The 22,352-nt window shown below is 44.8% G+C and overlaps 1 protein-coding gene across 5 annotated transcripts in view; it reads left to right on the top strand.

Moving 5' to 3' along the window:
• NSDHL (NAD(P) dependent steroid dehydrogenase-like) overlaps positions 1-22,352 on the top strand; it is a 38,714-nt gene that overhangs the window by 5,340 nt on the left and 11,022 nt on the right. For 3 of the 5 annotated variants that reach the window (XM_003271865.3, XM_030807107.1, XM_030807108.1), the window contains 2 exons: positions 9,941-10,091; positions 14,260-14,418. In XM_003271865.3, coding sequence (XP_003271913.1) covers positions 9,984-10,091; positions 14,260-14,418 — 267 coding nt within the window. In that variant the 5' untranslated portion in view covers positions 9,941-9,983. Of the gene's footprint in view, positions 1-8,346; positions 10,092-14,259; positions 14,419-22,085; positions 22,120-22,352 lie in introns of those variants that run through there. The other 2 variants (XM_030807109.1, XM_030807105.1) reach the window with 2 other exon arrangements.

Consider the following 22,352-nt stretch of genomic DNA (forward strand, 5'->3'; position numbering starts at 1 on the left):
CCCATTTGTTTATTTTGGCTTTTGTTGCCATTGCTTCTGGTGTTTTAGTCATGAAGTCCTTGCCCATGCCTGTGTCCTCAATGGTATTGCCTAGGTTTTCTTGTAGGGTTTTTATGGTTTTAGGTCTAACATGTAAGTCTTTAATCCATCTTGAATTAATTTTTGTATAAGGTGTAAGGAAGGGATCCAGTTGCAGCTTTCTACATATGGCTAGCTAGTTTTCCCAGCACCATTTGTTAAATATGGAATCCTTTCCCCATTTCTTGTTTTTGTCAGGTTTGTCAAAGATCAGATGGTTGTAGATATGTGGCATTATTTCTGAGGGCTCTGTTCTGTTCCATTGGTCTATATCTCTGTTTTGGTACCAGTACCATGCTGTTTTGGTTACTGTAGCCTTGTAGTATAGTTTGAAGTCAGGTAGTGTGATGCCTCCAGCTTTGTTCTTTTGGCTTAGGATTGACTTGGCGATGCGGGCTCTTTTTTGGTTCCATATGAACTTTAAAGTAGTTTTTTCCAATTCTGTGAAGAAAGTCATTGGTAGCTTGATGGTGATGGCATTGAATCTATAATTTACCTTGGACATTATGGCCATTTTCACAATATTGATTCTTCCTATTCATGAGCATGGAATGTTCTTCCATTTGTTTGTGTCCTCTTTTATTTCGTTGAGCAGTGGTTTGTAGTTCTCCTTGAAGAGGTCCTTCACATCCCTTGTAAGTTGGATTCTTAGGTATTTTATTCTCTTTGAAGCAATTGTGAATGGGAGTTCACTCATGATTTGGCTCTCTCTTTGTCTGTTACTGGTATTTAGGAATGCTTGTGATTTTTGTACATCAATTTTGTATCCTGAGATTTTGCTGAAGTTGCTTAAGGAGATTTGGGGCTGAAACGATAGGGTTTTCTAAATATACAATCATGTCATCCGCAAACAGGGACAATTTGACTTCCTCTTTTCCTAATTGAATACCCTTTATTTCTTTCTCTTGCCTGATTGCCCTGGCCAGAACTTCCAACACTATGTTTGAATAGGAGTGGTGAGAGAGGGCATCCTTGTCTTGTGCCAGTTTTCAAAGGGAATGCTTCTAGCTTTTGCCCATTCAGTATTATATTGGCTGTGGGTTTGTCATAAATAGCTCTTATTATTTTGAGATATGTCCCATTAGTACCTAGTCTATTGAGAGTTTTTAGCATGAAGGGCTGTTGAATTTTGTTGAAGACCTTTTCTGCATCTATTGAGATGATCATATGGTTTTTGTCGTTGGTTCTGTTTATGTGATGGATTACGTTTATTGATTTGCGTATGTTGAACCAGCCTTGCATCCTATGGATGAAGCCGACTTGATCGTGGTGGATAAGCTTTTTGGCATGCTGCTGGATTTGGTTTGCCAGTATTTTATTGAGGATTTTTGCATCGATGGTCATCAGGGATATTGGTCTAAAATTCTCTTTTTTTGTTGTGTCTCTGCCAGGCTTTGGTATCAGGATGATGCTGGCCTCATAAAATGAGTTAGGGAGGATTCCCTCTTTTTCTATTCATTGGAATAGTTTCAGAAGGAATGGTACCAGCTCCTCCTTGTACCTCTGGCAGAATTCGGCTGTGAATCCGTCTGGTCCTGGACTTTTTTTAGTTGGTAGGGTATTAATTATTCCCTCAATTTCAGAGCCTGTTACTGGTCTGTTCAGGGATTCAACCTCTTCCTGGTTTAGTCTTGGGAGGATGTATGTGTCCAGGAATTTATCCATTTCTTCTAGATTTTCTAGTTTATTTGCATAGAGGTGTTTATAGTATTCTCTGATGGTAGTTTGTATTTCTGTGGGATCGGTGGTGATATCTCCTTTATCATATTTTATTGCGTCTATTGGATTCTTCTCTCTTTTCTTCTTTATTAGTCTTGCTAGCGGTCTATCAGTTTTGTTGATCTTTTCAAAAAACCAGCTCCTGGATTCATTGATTTTTTTTGAAGGTTTTTTTGTGTGTCTACCTCCTTCAGTTCTGCTCTGATCTTAGTTATTTCTTACCTTCTGCTAGCTTTTGAATTTGTTTGCTCCTGCTTCTCTAGTTCTTTTAATTGTGATGTTAGGGTGTCAATTTTAGATCTTTCCTGCTTTCTCTTGTAGGCATTTAATGCTATAAATTTCCCTCTACACACTGCTTTAAATGTGTTCCAGAGATTCTGGTATGTTGTGTGTTTGTTCTCATTGGTTTCAAAGAACGTCTTTATTTCTGCCTTCATTTTGATATTTACCCAGTAGTCATTCAGGAGCAGGTTTTTCAGTTTTCATGTAGTTGTGTGGTTTTGAGTGAGTTTCTTAATCCTGAGTTCTAATTTGATTGCCCTGTGTCTGAGAGACAGTTTGTTGTGCTTTCTGTTCTTTTACATTTACTGAGGAGTGCTTTACTTCCAACTATGTGGTCAATTTTGGAATAAGTGCAACGCGGTGCTGAGAAGAGTGTATGTTCTGTTGATTTGGGGTGGAGAGTTCTGTAGTTGTCTATTAGGTCCTCTTGGTGCAGAGCTGAGTTCAAGTCCTGGATATCCTTGTTAACCTTCTGTCTTGTTGATCTGTCTAATGTTGACAGTGGGGTGTTAAAGTCTCCCATTATTATTGAGTGGGAGTGTAAGTCTCTTTGTAGGTCTCTAAGGACTTGCTTTATGAATCTGGGTGCTCCTGTATTGGGTGCATATATATTTAGGATAGTTAGCTCTTCTTGTTGAATTGATCCCTTTACCATTATGTAATGGCCTTCTTTGTCTCTTTTGATCTTTGTTGGTTTAAAGTCTGTTTTATCAAAGACTAGGATTGCAACTTCTTCTTTTTTTTTTTTTGCTTTCCATTTGCTTGGTAGATCTTCCTTCATCCCTTTATTTTGAGCCTATGTGTGTCACTGCATGTGAGATGGGTCTCCTGAATACAGCACACTGATGGGTCTTGACTCTTTATTCAATTTGTCAGTCTGTGTCTTTTAATTGGGGCATTTAGCCCATTTACATTTAAGGTTAATATTGTTAAGTGTGAATTTGATCCTGTCATTATGATGTTAGCTGGTTATTTTGCCCATTAATTGACGCAGTTTCTTCCTAGCATTGACGGTCTTTACAATTTGGCATGGTTTTGCAGTGGCTGGTACCAGTTGTTCCTTTCCATGTTTAGTGCTTCCTTCAGGAGCTCTTATAAGGCAGGCCTGGTGGTGACAAAATCTCTCAGCATTTGTTTGTCTGTAAAGGATTGTATTTCTCCTTCACTTATGAAGCTTAGTTTGGCTGGATATGAAATTCTGGGTTGAAAATTCTTTTCTTTAACAGTGTTGAATATTGGCTCCCACTCTCTTCTGGCTTGTAGGGTTTCTGCCGAGGGATCTGCTGTTAGTCTGATGGGCTTCCCTTTGTGGGTAACCCGACCTTTCTCTCTGGCTGCCCTTTACATTTTTTCCTTCATTTCAACTTTGGTGAATCTGACAATTATGTGTCTTGGAGTTGCTCTTCTCGAGGAGTATGTTTGTGGCATTCTCTGTATTTCCTAAATTTGAATGTTGGCCTGCCTTGCTAGGTTGGGGAAGTTCTCCTGGATAATATCCTGCAGCGTGTTTTCCAACTTGGTTCCATTCTCCCTGTCACTTTCAGGTACTCCAATCAAATGTAGATGTGGTCTTTTCACATAGTCCCATGTTATTTGGAGGCTTTGTTCATTTCTTTTTACTCTTTTTTCTCTAACCTTGTCTTCTCACTTTATTTCATTAATTTGATCTTCAATCACTGATATCCTTTCTTCCAACTGATTGAATTGGCTATTGAAGCTTGTGCATATGTCACGAAGTTCTCGTGCCATGGTTTTTCAGCTCCATCAGGTCATTTAAGGTCTTCTCTACACTGTTTATTCTGGTTAGTCATTCATCTAACCTTTTTTCAAGGTTTTTAGCTTCCTTGCGATGGGTTAGAACATGTTCCTTTAGCTCAGAGAAGTTTTTTATTACCGACCTTCTGAAGCCTACTTCTGTCAACTTGTCAAAGTCATTCTCCATCCGGCTTTGTTCCGTTGCTGGCGAGGAGCTGTGATCCTTTGGAGGAGAAGAGGCACTCGGTTTTTAGAATTTTCAGCTTTTCTGCTCTGGTTTCTCCCCATCTTTGTGTTTTTATCTACCTTTGGTCTTTGATGTTGGTGACCTACAGATGGGGTTTTGGTGTGGATGTCCTTTTTGTTGATGTTGATACTATTCCTTTCTGTTTGTTAGTTTTGCTTCTAACAGTCACGTCCCTCAGCTGCAGGTCTTTTGGAGTTTGCTGGAGGTCCACTCCAGACCCTGTTTGCCTGGATATCACCAGTGGAGGCTGCAGAACAGCAAATATTGCTGCCTGCTCCTTCCTCTGGGAGCTTCGTGCCAGAGGGGCACCCGCCTGTATAAGGTGTCTGTCAGCCCCTACTGGGAGGTGTCTCCAATTAGGCTACACGAGGGTCAAGGACCCACTTGAGGAGCAGTCTGTCCTTTCTCAGAGCTCAAATGCCATGCTGGGAGAACTACTGCTCTCTTAAGAGCTATGAGACAAGGACGTTTAAGTCTGCCGAAGTTTCTGCTGCCTTTTGTTCAGCTATGCCCTGCCCACAGAGGTGGAGTCTGTAGAGGCAGTAGGCCTTGCTGAGCTGTGGTGGGCTCTGCCCAGTTCTAGCTTCTCAGCCGCTTTGTTGACCTACTCAAGCCTCAGCAATGGCGGACGCCCCTCCCCCTGCCAGGCTGCAGCCCCACAGGTGGATCTCAGACTGTTGCACTAGCAGTGAGCAAGGCTCCGTGGCCATGGGACCCACCGAGCCAGGCACAGGAGAGAATCTCCTGGTCTGCCAGTTGCTAAGACCGTGGGAAAAGTGCAGTATTTGAACGAGAGTGTCCCGTTTTTCCAGGTACAGTCTGTCACAGCTTCCCTTGGCTAGGAAAGGGAAATCCCCTGACCCCTTGTGCTTCCTGGGTAAGGCAATGCCGTGCCCTGCTTTGGCTCACCCTCCATGGGCTGCACCCACTGTCCAACCAGTCCCAATGAGATGAACCAGGTACCTCCGTTGGAAATGCAGAAATCACCTATCTTCTGTGTCGATCACGCTGGGAGCTGCAGACCGGAGCTGTTCCTATTCGGCCCTCTTGAAATGAACTGAGGTCACATCTCTTTAGAGGTTTCAGTTTAGCCTTTATTTTGCTGGGGCAACTCAGCTCAACTTTGTCCTTCCATGGGCCTGTGGTGTGGGGCAAAGTGGTTGGATTTCACCAGTACAACATATCTCTGTTTTCCTAGATTATTTTTAGCTTAAGATTTTGTCCCAGTGTACATCGTGGGTGCACGTATTGGTTTTTAATGGATTCAAATAACTAACGTTTTAAAGGAAAAGACTTGAGGCTTCTGATGTATGAACCATAACAATCCACCAGCCCCTAAAACATTGCTCTTTGGAGTCTTGTTTTCAGTAGTTCAGTGCTGTTCTTCTGTGTGTCTGTGTGCTAAAGTAGACATAACAGAAAATGTACCGTCTTCACCATATTTAGGTGGACAGTTGAGTGGCATTACATGCATTCCCATTGTTGAGTGACCATCACCCCATCCGCTTTCAGAACTTTTCCTCCTGCAGCACTGAGAGTCTGTCGCCATCAGCAGTCACTCCCCACTCACAGAGCATTTGTCCTTTTGTGTCTAGCTTATTTCACTGACCATAATGTTCTCAAGGTTCACGCATGTTGTCGCATGTCTCAGAACTTCATTCCTTTTTATGGCTGAAAAATATGCCCGTGTGTGGCTAGACCATATTTTGTTTATCTGTTCATCTGTCAGTGGACACATTGCTGCTCCTACCTTTTGGCTGTAGTGATTAATGCTGCTGTGAACATGGATGTACAAATTTCTGTTCAAGTCCCTGCTTTTAGTTTTTGGGGGTATATGCCCAGACATGAAATTGCTGGATCCTATAGTAATCCTCTGTTAAATTTTTTTGAGGAGCTGCCATACTATTTTCCACAGTGTGGCACCCTTTTACATGCCCATGAACAATATATGAGGGTTCCATGTTCTCCACATCCTCACTGACACTTGTTATTTTCTCTTTTCTGGCTTTTGATAATAGCCATCCTAATAATGGGTGTCAGGTGACACCTCACTGTGGTTTTGATTTGCATTGCCCTATTGATTAGTGATGTTGAGCATCGTTTTTTGTTTTTTGTTTTTTTGAGACAGAGTCTTGCTCTGTCGCCCAGGCTGGAGTACAATGGCGGCGCCATCTTGGCTCACTGCAACCTCTGCCTCCCGGGTTCAAGTGATTCTCCTGCCTCAGCCTCCTGAGTAGTCGGGATTACAGGCATGTGCCACCACGCCCAGCTAATTTTTGTATTTTTAGTAGAGACAGGGTTTCACCATGTTGGCCAGGCTGGTCTCGAACTCCTGACCTCAAGTGTTCCACCTGCCTCAGCCTCCCAAAGTGCTGAGATTACATGCGTGATCCACCACGCCCAGCCTGTTGAACATCTTTTCATGTGCTTTTTAGCCATCTTTAAAGTAGATCTTCTTTGGAGAAATGTCTATTCAGTCAGAGCTATTCTCAATGTACATTTTAACCCAAGCATATATCACATGGTGAATTTAGGTGAGTAGGCGGGGGACGGGGGTTGCCTATGGGATCTGACTCATTTGCACGGCTAGCTCTGGGTACTCCAACCCATAGAAACAGCTAAGCTGTCACCAAAATTCTTATCTGAGTCATAGTATTTACAAACTTTAAAATAATTGGTATATAATTTGAGACAAAGGAGATTTTGTTTTGACAAGAGGCTGGTTTGCAAAGAATTGTGTGATTATTGTTTCAGCAGTACAGCTCCGTTGGGGCGAGACATGTTTCTTCTTTCACCTCCTACATCCTCCTCTAGCAAACGAGGAGAGGAATAGGCTCTAAGGCTTCTTGCTTTTGCTAGTCATACAAGGGGACCTGTGGAATTGGCAGCTCTGCTATTTGGATTTCGGCACTGCAAAGGATACTTGTATAGTTTGCTGGGTCTGCTGTAACAGATGACCACAAACTGGGTGACTTGGAAAAACAGAAATGTGTCTCTCACAGTTCTGGAGGCCACAAGTCCAAAATCAAGGTGTCGACAAGGCTGTGTTCCCTCCGAAGGATCCAGGGGAGACTCGTTCTTCATTTTTTCCACCTTCTAGTGGCTCCAGGTGTTCCTTGGCTTGTAGCCACATCACTCTAACCTCTGCCTCCATCTTCACATGGCCTCCTCCTCTTCTCCCTGCCTTTCCCCTCTGTATGTCTCTTATAAGAACACTTGTCATTGGATTTAGGGCCTACCAGGCCTCCAAGGACCTCTATTGGCCCATTCTTTTCCTACTTTTCATGCAAAACGTAAGGCTACGGGAGCAGTTAAACTTACTCTTTGGTTCAAGAACTGAATGAAGCGTTTGGTGTTAGTCATTATGCTGTTCGTTGAATGAGGCCAAAGAGGAAATAATTCTTTCCACCCAAGTTTGCTTGCGAGTCCCAATCTGTCTTTCTTTACACCCCTGCCCCATGCTGTCGCTGTACACATACTTTACAAAGCATGTCCTTGGTTGTTTATTTGTTAGCCAGCATCTAGTTGTTGTGACAACCCCAGGAGTTAGTCTTTAGGCAGGACCTGGGAGCCGTTTCCAGGGCAGACAGGACAGCCCCTGCCTGCCCAAGCTTATACCGCATGGCAGCAGATTAAATAGGGGAGAACTAAAGTGGTGGAGAGAGTCCAAAGGCAGCCCAAGAGGAGGCATGGGCAGGGAGACTCCTGCACAGGAAGCTGTGTTACAATGATAATAAAATTAGCTGCCTTGAATGGCGTGTTGACAGGTATTTGACACATTATGAGGCCATTTACTTTACAGATGAGGAAAGGCAGGCTCAGTTCTTTTAAATAACTCCCCCGAGGGCTACCTGCTGGTAAGGAATAGTAGCTGGGATTTGAGCCCGGGCAGCCGACTCTGGGTTCATTTGTTGCCAGCTGCACTGAGGAGTGGTGTGATTTATGATTTCTCATGCGTAGAGGGTGAGCAGAGGCTTACAAGAGCAGAACTCCACAGGGGGTGGGCTTGCTTAGCCCGGCTGGCCTCGTTAGCCTGTCATGCGGTCCTGTCATTGCCCCAGGCACACACCCCTCAGATCCCCTGCCAGCAGAGGTCAATAGGCCTTGGTGGGGTCAGAGGCCAGATGTGGGCAATCTCCTTGCCCCTGTAGATGCCATGTGCCTTTTCATTTGCTCACGTTTCCCTGAATATCTGGGGAATCTGGATAAGAAGCCAGCAGTGGGCATTCGTGATTGTATCATCACTAAATAACAGTCACTTGCCCCACTGAAGCCCCTGCACCTGAGATGGGATATGCGTGCATGCGATGGAGAGCAGTGTGGGAGCTCTGGTGGGTGTGCCCATACATAGTAGTCTCATGACCCCCGGCCGGTATGTGAGTGCCCACTTTGTGCTGGACAGTATGTTTCATGCCCAAGTTGCAACAGTGGGCAAGGCTTTGGTGCAAGGTGCCAAAATCCTTGTTCTCTAGCTGCTTTGGTCTAGATGCACACTGAGTCCCAGTGAGTTCAATATCAGCCACATGTCTTTCGAATGAACAGTTGACAGGGCCCCTACCAATGTGAAGGGGATTCCGGGATAAAGGGAGGGACAGGGCAGGCACACAGCTACAGATTGACTTCGATGCATTCTAAAAATGGCCATGACAAGTCAAGTTTTGACATATAGTTTCTTGATAACTTTCATTATGAGTTCAGAAAAATGTTCCCCCAAATGGCCCCTCCAGACATTGAGGGTCCTGCATCCATTTCAAGGCCATTTTGGCCTTCTACATGCCCGTAAAATCAGTCCCCACTGGGACACATGATCATGCCCATTCGTTAAAAGTGGCAAGGAGTGTAAAATTCGAGGTATGGGGTTGGATTGGAGCAATCACAGCAGGTGGAACCCCAGTGCTGCCTGCCTGTCACCTCCTCACTGAAGTGCTCTGTGAATCTAGCCTTTCAGGATCAAAGTTAGACTCTTGTCTTGTCATGGGTTTTGCCATCTCCAGATGTTAGGGGATCCATGACTAAGTAAATTGGCAACTACCAAGAAAACATAGATGCAAGACCAAATACATCATAGTCAAGCGGCATCTTTGTGTTTGCAGTTCAGTATCATGGGTGACTGAGGAGAGGAGCACCCTAAGGGCTGTCACTAAAGCCATACTCCTCTGTTTGGTAACATTGTCGGATTTTGTTGCTACCGTCTCCCTGCTGTGAACTGCTGGGTGCCCACCGTACTCTGACCACTTCTCAAGGGTTTCTGATGGCCCAAGATACTAAGTTCCTCCACGCATCGTCAGGGTGGCTTTAACTTAGCCAAGCAGGAGAGCTCCGTCTCCTATTGCACTCCGCTCATCCCCCATCCCAGCACCCCATCTCCTGAGCTCCTAGACATGAGCCCTTGTGCCCATTTCATTGATGGGAAAACTGAGCTGCAGCAAAGGGAAGTGACTGGAGCAGATCCGTACACTTCATGATGGGCCCAGACCAGGACTCCCTAGGTGTGGGCACTGCCACACCCTAATGAGCAGCACAGGGGAAATCCAGGCTGGCTGAAGCATGGGAGAGCCATGGGAAAAGCTACAGTGCCAGAGACGCTTTTCATGTTGTAACTGGTAAGTGAGCTGATGTAACTGGCCTCCTGTGCTGCCTCTAATCTAACAGTACGGTGAGTCGTGGGCCCGCTAGCCGAGCATGGTGGCAGACACCTGTAATCCCAGCCTCAGGAGCCTAGTGTCTCGTCGAACAGCTGTCGCTATGGTTCAGCTATTTGTGAAAACATTAACGGGGGGATGGCATCTGCCCAAAACACTAACTAAAGATGTTTTGACTTAGGCAACAGTAATGTCTATCTCTAACTATGCCTTTAAGAAAAGAAAGGTTGATTACAAACAGGACCAGATTTTGCTTCGAAATGGAACCAGCAGTTAGCAAGCCAATGAGAGACCAAGTCGCACGGACTCATTTGACAGAGGACGCTCCCAAAGCGAATGCTCACATAGGAAAGGTTAACCAGAATCAGGTAAGGAGAAAGTTGACACGTACATACCAACAGGCTGATACTATTTACCTGTGGGTGAAAAATTGTATTTGTACACGTATTAATCAATGTTGGGTATTTTTTATGTAAGATATATAGCTTTGTTTAAGATGTATCGGTTACTTATTGCTGTGTAACAACATCAGAACACAGTGGCTTGAAAGAACAACCATTTCTTTGCTTATGTCTGTGGTTTCGGCTGAGCCCAGCTGGGGTGTTCTTGGATGGTCTCCCCTGGGCTCTTGCATGTAGTTGCAATCACATGGGGACCCCTTGAAGCATATGCTCCCAGGTGGCCTTGCTCACACCTCTGGTAGTAACTGGTGGCTGTCAACTGGGCACCTTGGTTTGCCTTCGTGTGGCCTCCCGTAGACCAGGCTGGGATTCCTAGTGGAATGGCAGCAGCTCTCCCGGGGGGCGGCAGCAGTATTTATTAGGCCTGAGACCTAGTGTCGCAAGTCTCAGTCTCAGAGAGGACTTGAAGAAATTGTTGAGCCTGGTCGTTGTCAGGCTTCTTGGAGATTCTTCACATAAGTCTGCAAAGGTTTGCTTTGATTGATTCTTAATCAGTGTTGCACTTCAAAAATGTGGCTGGGCACGGTGTCTCACACCTGTAATCCCAGCACTTTGGGAGGCCGAGACAGGTGGATCACCAGAGGTCAGGAGTTTGAGACCAGCCAGGCCAACATGGTGAAATCCCGTCTCTACTGAAAATACAAAAAATTAGCCAGGCATGGTAGCAGACACCTATAATCCCAGCTACTCAGGAGGCTGAGGCAGGAGAATCACTTGAACCCAGGAGGTGGAGGTTGCAGTGAGCTGAGATCACACCATTGCACTCCAGCCTGGGCGACAGAGCGAGACTGTGTCTCAAAACAAACAAACACACAAAACAAAACAAACAACGTAATTACATCAAGACAAAATGTGTTTCTATCAAATGTTAATAGGTTCAAGATCCCTAAGAGGTTATCGTGGGCCATGAAAGCACCCTGTATTTGGTGTAGAACTCGGAGTCAAGCCTCCTCTGGGCCTCTGTGGTTGAAGCCACTTGCCATCTGCAGTTCCTCATTTATGTAAATTTGGGTTTGATTGCTACTTGGCAGCCAGCAAACAAATGTGGATTCCAATGGTTATAGCAAACTGCCATTTTCAGCTAGTTTCAAATTTTTGTGTCCTTCGAAATAACATTTTTTTCTCTCATTAGTGGACTGATTTTATAAGAAGTAAAAGTTCTAAATTTAAACTACTAAAATAAAAAGAACACATTTGTCTTAACTTAGTATACATTCTGCATAAGACCTCTCTGAGAAAAGGGTCCCACTGCTGACAACAAAGCAAAACAAGAAGGGTTGGAAAAACCCAATGCCCTAGACTATTCTGTTATCTCAGGATTCTATTGCAATTAGATTAATTTGCCTAAATGGTTTTGTTTCTTTTCTTTTCTTTTTTTTTTTTTTGAGATGGAGTCTGGCTCTGTTACCCAGGCTGGAGTGCAGTAGCGTGATTTCAGGTCACTGCAACCTCTGCCTCCTGGGTTCAAGCAATTCTCCCTCCTCAGCCTCCTGAGTATCTGGGACTACAGGCGCCTACCACCACACCTGGCTAATTTTTTGTATTTTTAGTAGAGACAGGGTTTTACCATGTTGGCCAGGCTGGTCTCGAACCCCTGACCTCAGGTGATCTACCCACCTCGGCCTCCCAAAATGCTGGGATTACAGGCATGAGCAACCGTGCCTGGCCCCTATTCTTAACACTGTCTCCAAGAGGTTGATCTTATAACTCACCTCAGTAACCCCTTATGGAGTCTTGCTATTTCCAGTCTTGAGTTTTATACTTAATTGTTAGTACATGTTCATTCTTGTCCACTGTGGCCGTGAGAAGTAAAAAGTGGTCATGAAAAGTTTCATGTGATCTCCGCTAATCACATAGCATTATAGGTATGATTATCACACATTTGACTTCCCTGGGGTAAAGGCCAGTTTGATTCCTATCACTACAAGGGTCTCCATGGACCAGTCGTTGGCCTACTCATCCCAAACATTATTGATAGAACATTTCAATATCATAAAATACTCCACGTCACATTGTCCAAGAGTAGCATACTGATTAGTCACAATTAAAATCGTGAAAGAAATCGCACTGGACATAACAGCAAGGTTGTTTTTTGAAAAGATTAGCAACCTTTTGAAACACCTGTAACTAGAGATGCCAAATGAAATAAACAAGGCAGTCTGAAATCCTTCAGGATGCTTTCGAAACATATCTAGTTCTGACTGTCTTTGGGCTCAGCCAGACTTTTAGTAAACTGCGGAAACCCAGGTTGGGAAACAGGCAGCTCAGAGTTATTCTAAATAGCTACAGTTTGCCTGTACAGCTGACTTGGGAGGAGGGGAGAAGAAAGGGATTGCTAGAAAAGGGATTGATGCGAGTTTTGTATTTAATTTGGCTATGACTTGACGAAATATACATCTCAGTCAGGGTGCAAATCATGTAACCTGGCATGATTACCTGTGTTTAGGAATAATCAGAATAAAGCCTAGAAAAGAACAGGTTGGGAAGTTAGTTTTGGGTGGTAGAAGAACGGTGAGGCCAATTTTGTTAGTAGATTGCACATGGACAGATGAAGGTAAAGTACAGTGCCAGCTCCAGGTGGGCCTGGTGGAATCCAGTATGAGTGCCATTTCAGATGGGACACCCCAACTGGGAGGGAGGTAGATCTGGAGAGGATGTCTGGCCCTGGCATCCCTTGAGTCTCTTGCATAGCTCAATTGTGTTGATGTTTAAGGAATAAGTAGGGAGATTTGTTTGTTTTTTAAATCTAGAACATAATTTCTTTAAGATCTTTCATTTCCACAAACCCAAGTCGGATTTACTGTATATGAGCTAAGGAAATCGGAGGTTGTCATCTTAAGGAGGCCCAGATACAGTTTTAGAAAGACCCTAGGGGCTGGGCGCGGTGGCTCACGCCTGTAATCCCAGCACTTTGGGAGGCCGAGGCGGGTGGATCATGAGGTCAGAAGATCGAGACCATCCTGGCTAACACAGTGAAACCCCGTCTCTACCAAAAAATAAAAAAATTAGCCGGGTGTGGTGGCGGACGTCTGTAGTCCCAGCTACTTGGAGGCTGAGGCAGGAGAATGGCGTGAACCCAGGAGGCAGAGCTTGCAGTGAGCGCAGATCACGCCATTGCACTCCAGCCTGGGCGACAGAGCGAGACTCCGTCTCAAAAAAAAAAAAGAAAGACCCCAGGGAGGAGGGATATCACAGGTCCTCCTTACAGATACCCATAGCCAGCTTGTCTGGTATGCGGCAGCCACAGTTTGGCATCGACATCCTGAAATGAGGGTATTTAAGTGCCTGCATGTGCTACTCTGTCCTTTCATTATGTCCAGTCACCAGAGTTGGAATTACCCAAGGAATCGTGTGCGTTGTGGCGGCTGAGACATAAACGCCATGGCTGTCCCCATTTCTTCAACTTCCTTGCAGTTTGGAGGAGGGAAAGCAGAGCCCTGGGCTCATCCATCCTCACTGCAGCCCCACCAGGAGATCCCATCAAGGCGGTCTTAGATTTCTAGGCTGAGGCAAGAAGGGGTTGGGCGATGAGCCCAGAGCCACACAGCCCAGCCCTGTTGTGGCCAGAGAAGGAAAGGGACTGACTTTGTCCTGCAAGTATGGAGACTGCTTTCTTCTTTCTGTTGTTTTCAGTGTAAGCTGTCAGCTACCAAATGGCTGCCGTTTTGTTTTGTTTTGTTTTGTCCTTAGAGAAGCGCCCAGGGATCAGCTATCGGGAACAAGAAGGTATCACTGTTTTTTTGGGGTATTTTTTAGATTGTCCAGTGTTGGTCATAGGTGGTTTGATTTCCTGTCACTGAATACAAAGCATGGATCTTGTCATCAGACCCAACCTAAGTCCATCTCACTGTCATTCGCTATCTCCCTTCCCTCCTTACTGATCCCAGGAGAGAAGGTTAAGGTTGCACTAGTGATGGAACACCAGGATGATATAAAGCTTCCAACTTGGCTCAGGGAGAGTTCCAAACAAACAAGTATATCTGCCATTGCAGTGGCTCATGATACGTAAGTCTGGACTCTGTAGCTTCCAGTTCTCACTATCCTGGTCTTCCCCACCGTTCCTCTCTTTCCACAGGCCAAGAGATGCACAGTGATCGGGGGCTCTGGATTCCTGGGGCAGCACATGGTGGAGCAGTTGCTGGCAAGAGGATATGCTGTCAATGTATTTGATATCCAGCAAGGGTTTGATAATCCCCAGGTGCAGTTCTTTCTGGGTGACCTCTGCAGCCGACAGGTAATGGACCATGCAGCCTTGCTGACTTCCCACAAGCCCACGAAGGGAAACCAGGATACTTCCCTTGCTCAGAAGCCAGCCAATTTGTTTGAAAAACAATTGTTTCATTGTGAAAATTTTCAAAGTTATAGGAAAGAACACCACATTCTTACTACTTAGAATGAATAACCATCATCTCTGTCACAGATACTCAGCTCTGTCCTGGTAGCACAAAAGCAGCCATGGTCAGCACTTCAATGAACAAATGGATGTGGCTGTGTGCCAGTGAAACTTGACTTCAAAAGCCATCCATGGGCTGTATTGTTCCAACTGCAAAACAAGTGTGTGCTGGGCCACAGGGTCTTGATTTTTTAATTGACGCAAATTTCACATTTTTAAAGTGTGCAATTCAGTGATTTTTAGTACATCCACAGAGCTGTGCAACTGTCTCCCACGATCTAACTCCAGAATATTTTTATTACCCCAAAATGAAATCTTGTAGCCATTCCCTCTCTTCCCCTCCCAGCCCCTGGCAGCCACTCATCTACTTCCCATCTATGGATTGGCCTCTTCTGGACATTTCATATAAACGGAATCATGTAATATTTGTACTTTTGTGCCTGACTTTTTTCACTTAGCATGATGTTTTCAAGCTTCATCCATGTTGTACAGGTATGAATATCTTGAATTTTATTAGATGGTGCCAAATGGCTCAGCAAAGCTGCTATGTCAATTTTACCTCCACATCCACAGTGTGGCAGAAGCCCCATTGCTTCACATCTTTGCCAACACTGGGCATAACTAGACTTTTTGGTGTTGCCATTCTGAGAAGTATGAAGTGGTGCTTCACTGATGTTCAGAGTCGCATGTCCTCCCTGACCAAGTAACCAGCCACTCTGCTACTGGGTGATCGGCTTTCAGGCTTCCTCCTGTGTGAAATGTTTGTCTGTCTCCTTTGCCCCTTTGTCTTTGGGGTTACCTTTCCTTCCTTGTTGATCTGTTGGGATGCCAATCCTGTGCCCGTTGTACTTATTATGGATGGCTTCCCTCAGCCTGTCACTGGGCCCTTATTCTTGGCTTTGGTGTCATTCGCCGTATGGTTTGTTGATGAAATATTAAGGCCATTGCTTCCGCTGCAAAGTTATGGTGGTTTTCTGTCCCGTGCTGCTCACACCTGCAGGCCTGGAGATGGGGTAGGCATCTTCCATGCTCATCATTGCTGCCTCTCAACCATTCTCGCTCATGCTGCTCTAAGCCTCTCCAGCTTTGAAGAGGATACCCTCAGACTGTACAAACCCCGACACCCTTCCTTCCTTGTGGTGGCCACCCACAGCCACCTGCTCCCCTTCCCAGTGACTCCACTTCATTTCTCAGTGATTTCAGCTCCTTTCTGGCATTATTACTGGTGATTCAGTGTTCATGTAGATGACCCTACCAATGCCCTCGCCTCTCTCATCCTTGGCCTCCTCTCACCCAATGATGTTGCCCTCCACTCCCCTGTCATCACCAGTAAGCACGTTCTCTCCTTCTTCTCAGTTGCAGGCATTCTACTCTGAGCACCAGCTCCTCTCTGTCCAGCTCATGCCCTCTAGTGCCTCAGCTGTCCTGATTCCTTAACCCCACCCAGACATCCAGCCATGCCCACTATGGCTCAGCCTATTCGTGCCTCACTGCCTTTAGTTCCCTGGTCCACTTGTTCGCTTGCATAGTCTTCACCCCCTTCCCCTTTCTCTTTTGGTTGTATGTATCCATAAAGTTTCTCCAGAGAAACACCCGGCAGGGGGATGTGTGGAGAAGGGCAAGGAGAGAGACGGGTGGGTGAGAGGGAGACAGAGAGATTGAGATTTAATTCACGGAATTGGTTTACATGATTGTGGGGGCTGACTAGGCAAGTCTGAAATTTGTAGGGCAGACCAGAAACTCAGGCAGGAATTGATGCTGTGGTCCCACGTTAGAATTTCTTCTTACAGAAACCTCAGTTTCACTTTTAAGGTCTTTAAACTGAGTATATACTGCCTGTCCAGAGTATCAAGGGTAATCTCCTTACTTAAAGTCAGCTGGTTGTAGATGTCAACCACAGCTACAAAATACCTCTACAGCAACACCTACACTCGTGTTTAATGGAGTCACCGGGGACTAGAGCCTGGCCCAGGTGGCAAATAAATGTGGCCACCACAGTGTACTTCACATTGTAACCCCCACCCTGGTTAAATCTTGCCTTGTGCATGGCCATGGCCCTCAAGCAGACCCTTGGTACCACCAAGCACCATCTCCACAAACCTGCCCACGTCCACGTCTCTACTCAGCCTCCCCTGCTGTTCCCGAGGACGCCTCATCCCCACCAAAGCGCCCATCCTGGTGCCAGCTGGAAGCCACCTCCTCTTCCCTACCCAGTCACTGCCACCAGGGACCTTGAGGCAACCATATCTGGTGGTTGAATCTCAGTCCTCCTCTGACTTGACCCTGTAGCAGCATCTGATGCTTTCTTTGCTTGCCTCCTAAGCCACCACCTCACTCATTTCTCCTCCTGCCTCGCTGATTGGCTCCTGATCACTATCATTTCTAAACTTTGCAGACTCCAGGACTTACTCTCTTTTCTTCTCCAAGTTTGGACAGTGTCGCAGTGACTCCATCCCATCTCATGGATTAATTACTGTCCAGAAGCTGATGTGCTCCCTGCTTGTTATCTCCAACCCCTAGCTCTCTCAGGCGTGTGTGTGTGTGTGTGTGTGTGTGTGTGTGTGTGTGTGTGTGTGTGTATGCCTGCTGGACATCCCTGTTTGGATACCTCATGGACACTTCAAGCTTGCTACATCCAAAATTAAGCTCCTGGTTCCCTGACGCAAGCCACTCCCCCACCACAGCAAACCTATTTCTGCTAAGTCTTCTCTATCTCCATTAATGGCCTACTCTGCTTTTCCAGTTCCATCAACCAAAAACCTTAGATTCATCCCTGCCTGATTCCTTTCTCTCTCATGCCCTTCATCCCATCCATCAGGAAATCTTGTTGACTCTACTCAGAACAGATCCCCAATCCAGCAACTTCTCACCCCTTCCATTGCTGCCACCCTGGTCCAAGCCACCATCACTCTCTCACCTAGATGTTACAGGGACTCTTAATGGATAAGTCAGATCACACCACCCTCTGTACAGAAGCCTCCAGTGGCGTCCAGTCCCACGTCAAGCAAACAGAGGCCTCTGTAATCGCCCATGAGGCCCTGCACGGCACGTCCCCACTACCTGTCCGGCCCACTTCCTCCCATACCCGCCTCATGGCTCTGCCCCAGGCACACTGGCCACCAACCAAGTTTCTGCCTCAGGACCTTTGCACTTGGTGTCCTTTCTGGCAGGAATGCTCTTCCTGAACCACAGAGCTTGCTCCCTAACTTCCTGTAAATCTCCAACCACCCTGTGCTAAGGAACAAGCCCCCGCTGGTCTCCCTTACTCTGCTCTAGTTTTTGCATTACACCTGCCAGTACGGGCGTCCTCTAGATTTACTTGTTTGTTCGCTTATTTGTCCTGATTGAAACATGATTGACCATGAGCGGATACAGAGCAGAGGAAATCTCTGAAATTTGTCCTTTCTACCATAGAATGTAAACTCCACAAAAGCAGGAATTTTGTTTTTCGATCACTGCTTTGTCCCCTCAAAGGAGATGAGAATCCTTAGCAAGCTTAACTTCTCTCCAAAAGGCTCCCCAGCTGCCATGCTGTTGTTGCTAGTATATTATTTCAGCTTTCCTTGAGTACAGATTTCAAGGGAGACCCTCCAGCATGCCATGTTGTTCTCCAGCCACACTCAACTGCTCAGCCGCAAGCATGGAGAAGGGGCAAGTTGCATTTAACTAGGGTTGGAGTTTACTAGACAAATTTAATAAAGGGAGAGGGGAACAAGGCAAAGGTGGTGCTGGTGGATCATGAAATCTAAGCTAAGTCCAAGGTGGATGTGATGTGGGTGAAAGACATGGCAGGAAAGGACTTTTTTTCATTTATTTTATTTTATTTTATTTTATTTTTATTTTTCATTTTTTAGACATAGTCTTGCTCTGTTGCCCAGACTGTGGCACAATCTAAGCTCACTGCAACCTCTGCCTCCCAGGTTCAAGCGATTCTCCTGCCTTAGCCTCCCTAATAGCTGGGATTATAGGTGCCCACCACCACGCCTGGCTAATTTTTGTATTTTTAGTAGAGATAGAGTTTCACCATCTTGGCCAGGCTGGTCTTGAACTCCTTATATCAGGTGATCCGCCCGCCTCGGCCTCCCAAAGTGCCGGGATTATAGGTGTGAGCCACTGTGCCCAGCCGGGAAGGACTTTTAAAATGTACTTTCAGCTGGGTGTGGTGGTATGCACTTGTAGTCCCCCAGCTATTTGGAAGGCCAAGGTGGGAGAATCACTTGAGGCCAGGAGTTCAAGACTAGCCTGGACTACATAACAAGACCCCCATTTCTTTTTTTAAAAAAATGTGTTTTTATAGTCAGTAGAGAGAGGAGAGAGACAGATATACATACATATAGATAAAGTTTATGTATATATAGTTATATAGTTTTATACACACAATATGTATTACATAACACTTTTTTTTTTTTTTTTTTGAGACGGAGTCTCACTCTGTCGCCCAGGCTGTAGTGCAGTGGTGTGATCTTGGCTCACTGCAAACTCTGCCTCCTGGGTTCAAGCAATTCTCCTGCCTCAGCCTCCCGAGTAGCTGGGATTACAGGCGCGCACCACCACCCACGACTAATTTTTATATTCTTAGTAGAGACAGGGTTTCACCATGTTGGCCAGGCTAGTCTCGAACTCCTGACCTCAAGTGATCCACCCGCCTCGGTCTCCCAAAGTGCTGGGATTACAGGTGTGAGCCACTGTTGCCGCTGCGCCCGGCCCATAACACTTTTTAAACTCACCCCGGTCTTGTGCATCTTCTGTTGCTGACAGGAAGTCTACTCTCAAGCCGGTCGTTGTTCCTTTGTAGGTTGTCTGGCTTTCCCTCTCATGGTTTTTAGGATTTTATTTTTTATCATTTATAGTCTATAGAGAATATATCTGGGCCTGAGTCTTAGTTTTGATTTTAAATCTTACTCAACACGTGGTAGGTCTTTGCAATCTGAAGATGAATGTCTTTCCTCATTTCTGGAACATTCTTCAAAGATTAACTCTACCCCTTTTCTCTCTTTTCTCTCTTTCTAGAAGCCGTGCTGGACATATGGTGGTCTTTATTGTATTATCTGTCTCTTATCCTCTCTTTCTTGTATTCCTTCTCTTTCTCTTTTTGTACTATTTCATTGGAGATTTCCTCCTCCCCGCCTCTGCTCATGGCCAATCATGTTTCACCTAGATTCCTCCTCAGATTATGTTGAAGTCAATCCTAGACATCATATCATTTTATCTGCAGATATTTCAGTCTTTGTCTCTAAAAGATAAGGATTATTTTTTAAAACATTGACAGTAGTTCCTTAGTATCTAGCCAGTGTTCAGATATCCCTGAATGTCTTATAAATGTTTTTGTATTATTGTTTTTCCAAATAAGGAACCAAGCAAGGTCAAGACTCTGGATTTGGTTGAAATATTTAGCTCTCTTTTAATTTACGATTCCCTTCATCTTTTTAAACTTCAGTCTATTTATTGAATAACTGATGTTTAGTAGAAACCATGTTTATGGTGCTGTAGTTTCCCACAGTTTGGGTTTTGCCGATTACATCCCCATTGCATTTAACGTGCCCTTCTGTCCTCCAATATTTTCTGTATACTGGTAGATCTGGGATGGTGCTGTCCATCAAGGCAGCCATTAGCCACGTGCAACTACTGGGCACTTAAAATGTGGCAAGTCAGAATTGAGAAGCACTGTAAGTGTAAAGTCCACACCAGATTTCAAAAACTACCTACAGAAAAAAGGAATGTAACTGTCTCATTAAAGTTAATTTCACCTTTTTCTTTTTACTTTTTAATGTCATTGCTACAAACTTTAAAGTCACTGTGACTTTTATTATGTTTCTACTGGACTGAAGACTTGATCGGACTCTGGTTCACTTTTTCCCTCTGGGGTATTATTACTTCTGATACTCCAATAATAATAAGCATGCCTAGTAATCAGATTTGGGTTTCTATATACCATTTCCCATAAAAGGAACTAGGGCTTCTTGGGAAAATTGCTCATTCTAGGACCCTAGGGCAAGGGCAGTACAAAATGAGTCTAGGACATTTTCTTAGCACAAAATGAATGAGGACCTGTCAAGAAGATACAAGAGCCAACTTGAAGGGCTTCCACTGGCCAAATTTGGGACATTTTGAGCCTCTCAAAACATAACAGTAGCGGATAACAATGCATTTTGATTTCAAAAAGAATCCGTGGGCTGGGTGCAGGGCTAGCACCTGCAATGCCAGCACTTTGGGAGGCCAAGGCGGGTGGATCACCTGAGGTCAGAAGTTCGAGACCAGCCTTGCCAACATGGTGAAACCCCATCTCTACTAAAATACAAAAAAATTAGCATATGCCTGTAATCCCAGCGACTCGGGAGGCTGAGGCGGGAGAATCACTTGAGCCCGGGAGGCAGAGGTTGCAGTGGGCCAAGATCATGCCACTGCATTCCAGCCTTGCTGACAGAGCGAGACAATGTCTCAAAAAAAATAAAATAAAATAAAATAAAAAAGAATCCATGGGTCCGCAGAAATACTGAAAATAACAATTGGGGTCAGGGAGAAGGGGAAGCCCTACAGAGCAACTAATAAATTTGTAAAGGCCATGAATTAAAAGGCTAGACTTAGAATGTCACCATTTTATACCCAGTACATTGATTATTGTTCCAGGCAAGGACTATCAATAAATGCTGAGGTTAATTGGTAGAATTAACATGCTACAGATTACTTATCAATTGCAAAGGAAAAGGTACCTTTTTGATGGCTGGAATCTGGCAGCCATCGTCATCACCACGTGCTCCAACTTAATATCACCAAGAGCGGGACAAACTTGCACCTCCTGAGGTAATTCGCTGAGAAGGACACACCACCACTGATGTGGTATTCTTGCCAAAACCGTTAAGCCTGAATCTAATCTTGAGGAAACAGACTAATCCAAACTGAAGGACAGTCTACAAAATAACCAACCCAAACCCTTGAAAAATGGCAGCATTAAAATAAGGCAGAAAAGATGGGAATTTGTTTCAGATTAAAAGAGATGGAAGAGACCTGAGGACTAAATACTACATGTCATACACAATTGGATCCTGGACCCCGAAACAAAAGGCTATAAAAGACATTATTGGGACAACTGGGGGAATTTGAATATAGACTAATTATTGGATAAGAACATCATATCTGTTAAGTTTCTTGAGTGTGATCATTGTTTTATGGTTATTTAGGAGAATGCTTTTGTTCTTAGGAGATACCTGGTGAAGCGTTTAGAGGCAGCATGATGTCTGCAACTTACTTGACGGGTTTCAAAAAAATATCATGTGATTGTATGTAGAGAGAGGAAATTATGGCAAAATATTAACTGGCACATAATTGTCATAATTGTCTTTTGGTGACAAGCATGAATCATACTTAGATCATATTAATTAAGGTTTGACAAAATGGTGACATGCTATTAGTCTCCATTTAGTAGCTCCAGTCTTTATACCTTAATGCAGAATAAATATTTGATTCTTTCCCTTTATTTACCTGAATTTTTATTCTTTCTTGTGGTCAAGCTGTCCCTTCTTTGCCCAGTGGGAACCTCTTCAGGTTGGCACTTGAGTGCTTTTAACATGACCCCAGTAGTCTTAGCTAGCTAGCATCCTCACTCTCTGGTACAAGGTGTGCCTGGTTCATCTTGTGTATTTCCTGTCCCAGATCTGCAATCAGCCATTTCTCTCAGGAGCTCTTGTTCCTTTTAGCAGTAAATCAAACAGACCTGTTTTAAAAATCCCTTTCAGGTTGCCGTATTGTGTCAAGTTTCATAGGATGGAATATGCCTG

The sequence above is a fragment of the Nomascus leucogenys genome, chromosome X (genome assembly GCF_006542625.1).
Source record: "Nomascus leucogenys isolate Asia chromosome X, Asia_NLE_v1, whole genome shotgun sequence".
In the NCBI taxonomy this organism is placed as follows: Eukaryota; Metazoa; Chordata; class Mammalia; order Primates; family Hylobatidae; genus Nomascus; species Nomascus leucogenys.